Genomic DNA, 4282 nt, shown 5'->3' with positions numbered 1-4282 from the left:
ATGATTAAAGATTTATTATGTGTTGGAATGATGATGAGTGTATATAAAAAATTATGTTTGACATAGTGCAGAAAAGTAAAGGTTTGGTTATGTTTAAGTACTTGAAATTATGGTAAAATGTTGATTCTGGGTACCTGGGCTGTGTTGGCTGTGAAGACAACTTTGAATGACTAAACAGGGGGTTAAACGTATGATTTTGGGAAGGGTTATAAGTTTAAAAATGGATTTTGGTATGTGAAGTTGTTGAAAATGCTTAAGGCAGAATTTTTGCATAATTGACAGTAGAAAGAATCGATTTTCAGGAGCAGTCCAAGTCATAATTTTGAATAAAACTATTTTCTGATAAAACTTTAATAGTTTAATGTGTTTTGAACGTCTCACAAAAATTTCGAAAATTATTGATGAGTGGTTTGAGAGAAATGAATTTTTAAAAATTGATGATTTTTGTAGAAAATTTTGTTTCTTTATTGCAGAAGTACCAACTTCCAACCCACTTAATTTTTAATTCTGGTGAGTATTTGAGCTGAAACCAATTGTCATTTTAAGCTTTGTGTGTCCACAATCTTTAGTTTAAATTTCGTATCAAAACTCTTTTTAACCAATTAGATATGTTGCGAAGAGTGTGGGTAGCTCACTGGACTTTGAAAACAGAATTCTAAAAGGCAGGGTTGTGTTTCTAACCTCATAACTTTTTTATATGACATTGTAATAATCTGAAATTTGATTTGTCAGAAAGCTAGTAGAGTCTTGTTTGAGATCATAAATTTTGAAAGGCAATGGGTGAAAATTGGATTTTTAATGGATTTATCAAACTCACTGCTCCCTGCTATTTTCTTACATTTTCTTAGAAAACCATAACAGAATTTTAAGGGAAATGGTGCAAGATTTAATTGTGGCCAAGTTAACTCAACACCAAGTCCTGGTTTCTAAAATCAGTAGTACTATAACAACCAAGAAAGGTTTAAAGTTAATTGGTGATGCGGAGGTATGTGTAGATAAGTGGTGATGAGGAGGTATGTCTAATAATGCGGTGATGCAGAGGTACGTGTATGTAATTGGTGATGTGGAGGCCTAATAAGGAAAAAGACAATGAGAAGCCATGTATAAAAGTGATAACTGAAACAGATAATAAATCATGAAAATTTTATGTCGAATGGGTTTTGTGCCAAAGTGCTAATGCGAAAGTGCCCGCTTGACTGATAGCCTAAGATTGCTAATGCGGGAATGTCCGTCTAACTGATAGCATATGGAATGTGAATGGGCCTTGTGCCAAATTGCTAATGCGAAAAGGCTCGCCTGACTCATAGCCCGAAATTGCTAATGTGGGAATGTTCGCCTAACTGATAGGTTGTTTCTACCGTGATGCCAAGATATCCTAACTGACATACCCATGATGATAATTGTGCCTAACTGACACAGTAAAAAAATCATATTTAGAGTTCGCTCCGAGTAACGTCAGGTTGCGGGTAGACAATCGACGCATGAGCTCATGTCCTGTTTAGGATAGACATGCATCATATTGTTTGCGCATTTGTATTTGATTGTATTTTACTTGTTATATTTTCTCTGTGATTGTGTTATTTACTTGTGTTGTTTGCCTTGGTGACTTGCTTATATGTTTAATTAGTTATTTTGTTATGCTGCAAACATTAGTAAAGTGATTTAAAGAACGTGACTTCAAACGGCTTTAATTAAGGCTTATGAGGAATTTTAAGGAGTTAATAAAGAAAACTATTTTCTTAGAGACATGAGTTCTTCTGTTTTTAGCAATAGGTCCGGGAATCCTTGGCGAAGAGCCGCGACCGATCTACAAAGTTTTGTAAATATATGTATTTGTATTCCCTGTATTTAGTTTAGTCCTAGAATTTATTCTCCCTCACTGTTTATTGTTTTGACTTTTAGAGGGGCAGGACTTGTAATTAAGAGTTTTTGAATAAGTTTATGTATATAAAACTATGTGAATATATATTTTTGTGGTTAAGAGTTATAAAATAAAGTCTCCTTTAGATTTTTTATTTAAAATTTTGATTCGTATTCGTAAGGGCTTGATTTTAAATAAAGATAATATAAAATAAAAAGATTTAGACTTGAGTAACGCTCGAACTCTTAGTACGATCATGAGGTGCTAAAAATTAGAATATTACAAGAGGAGATCGTAGCTAATTGGCTCATGCTTATCTAAAATAATTGGTAACAAATTTTAAATCCTCTATTTTTATTGTTTTAGAAACTCATTGTTCTTTCCAAAAGTTGCAATTATTCTGGTACAGACTAAAATATTTTTCTGTTCATATTGAAAAAGTACAAGAGCACACTAGTAGTATTTGGATGTTATCTCTTTGGTAGAAAATCTCATATACTATTATTGATTCTTGTTCTCAGGTTATTTGTGTTGAGTTCTCACATGGTAATTTTTGTTGGGTTTGTGTGATGGTTTATGCTAGCCTGGTCCCTAGTAGAAGAGAATAGGCTTGAAAATTCTTAGGTAATTTTTCCAATGTTTACCTTAATTTTTGGATGGCTATTGGTTAGGAAATTATTTTAATTTTTTAATTTGTTTGTGGACAATATATATATTAATTGTAATCACAAATTATGCTATTTCAAATTAAATGACTTATATAATTATGATTTCATTTATTGTTATAAATGCTCATTGAATAAGTTATTATTACTTTTGATTTAGAATTAAATGAGAATAAAACCAGATATTATCTTTTGTTCCTTAGATAGTTATCTTTTTGGATTTTAGATATATTATCTTTTGGGCTTTAGATACTATTTTATTTGGGCTCAAGGGTTTAATGGGTGTCGTACTCAAATATAAATAGGCCTACAGGATTTCGGTCCCAATATACCAAAGTCGTCTTTGTTTTGCTCTTTCCCCATCAAAAGAGTCACAATTCAGCCGCCTAGGATACGGAAGACTTTAGTTGAGAAAGATCAAAAGAACCACGAAATCCAAACTTTTCCAATAATTTTTTACTTTTATAAATAAAGGTACGTTTTCACATTATGATATATTTTTTGGTGATTCAATATGGATAATTTAGATTATTGAAATTAATTTATTCCAACAAATTCTACTCTCACTAGAAATAAAAGAAGGGAATTTCTTATACCAAAAGACAGAGATGATGTGGAAGTGCGATCTTTTACACTCGAGTGTTATGAGCTTTCAATTCACATGGTTTAAACATATTCAAAGATAGTTTTTCTAATTATTATATTCTGTTACTTCACTGTGAGAGTCTAAAAAAGGTTAAAGGTAATAGGCTTGTATAGTTTTAACCAGTTTGGATATCTCATCCCCTCTCTTAAAAAGTGTTTAAAAGACTTGAGAGAAAGGTAAGTCGAATACTACCCACTGTATGGCTGAACGTCGAGAAGTTATTATTCTTTTTAACAAGGTGTTTGGGAATATTTTTAATGAAAAATGAGTTTTAAAATAGAATATTAATTTAATTTTCTGACACAACAAATAGAACGAGTTAATGCTCTCTTCCTTAAAAAAAAAAATAAAGAATTTCAGTGCAGGATAAACTCTTTTAATTTTAGAAGTAATTTTAAAAAAATTAATAATTTTTTTTATATGCAACTCGCTCTCGTGCCGCTAGGGCATCCTCTTGCGCTCTCTCAACTTGCTCCTTCAGGGTTCGCTTCTTCCTTGGATCCCCTATCTTTTTCTACTTCGACTCCAATATTTAAAGCCATTTGTTTACAATTCAATCACCGTTTTTTCAATTTAACGCCAATATATTGCATATCCATCTCTGGAATACCATAGATTAGAAGTTTTTAATCACCTGCACTTTGTATTAGGTTTGAGTTTAAGAAGTTATTATTGTTGTACTGGTTATGGCGTGGTGGGTTTTGAACACGGCATTGCGTTTGTTTATTTATTTCTTGAATTTTTGGAACTGATTACATACTCTATGATTTAATTGCTTAAACTTGTTTGTATTCTCACTTGAGCAGGGAATCAGTTTTTTGCCTGAAACATGTCTGGGGAAGAGGAAGAAAATGCTGCCGAACTGAAAATTGGAGATGGTAATCGTGTCCTTTCTTATTTTCTTATTATATATTTTTTAATGAGATGTGATTTGAACTTGAGCTAGAGGAGACAAGTAAGATACGGTTAAGATTAGAAGAATGCTGTGCGATTCTTGTGTGAAAATGATGTAAATAGGAAATTATGAATTACTCAACAAGATACAAAAAAGGATAGTAAGTGGTAACCAAGACAGGAGTTAGAACATGTGATGCATGATCTGTAGGTTTC

The 4282-nt window shown here is 31.9% G+C and overlaps 1 protein-coding gene across 2 annotated transcripts in view; it reads left to right on the top strand.

Annotated features, from left to right (window-relative positions):
• Positions 3596-4282, top strand: part of LOC107619075 (DNA-directed RNA polymerase II subunit 4) — a 3378-nt gene continuing 2691 nt past the window's right edge. For both annotated transcript variants that reach the window (XM_016321283.2, XM_021110878.1), the window contains exons 1-2: positions 3596-3654; positions 3979-4050. In XM_016321283.2, coding sequence (XP_016176769.1) covers positions 4002-4050 — 49 coding nt within the window. In that variant the 5' untranslated portion in view covers positions 3596-3654; positions 3979-4001. The remainder of the gene's footprint in view (positions 3655-3978; positions 4051-4282) is intronic.

The sequence above is a fragment of the Arachis ipaensis genome, chromosome B09 (assembly GCF_000816755.2).
Source record: "Arachis ipaensis cultivar K30076 chromosome B09, Araip1.1, whole genome shotgun sequence".
NCBI classification, from domain to species: Eukaryota; Viridiplantae; Streptophyta; class Magnoliopsida; order Fabales; family Fabaceae; genus Arachis; species Arachis ipaensis.
This window is presented reverse-complemented; position numbering and strand designations above follow the sequence as displayed.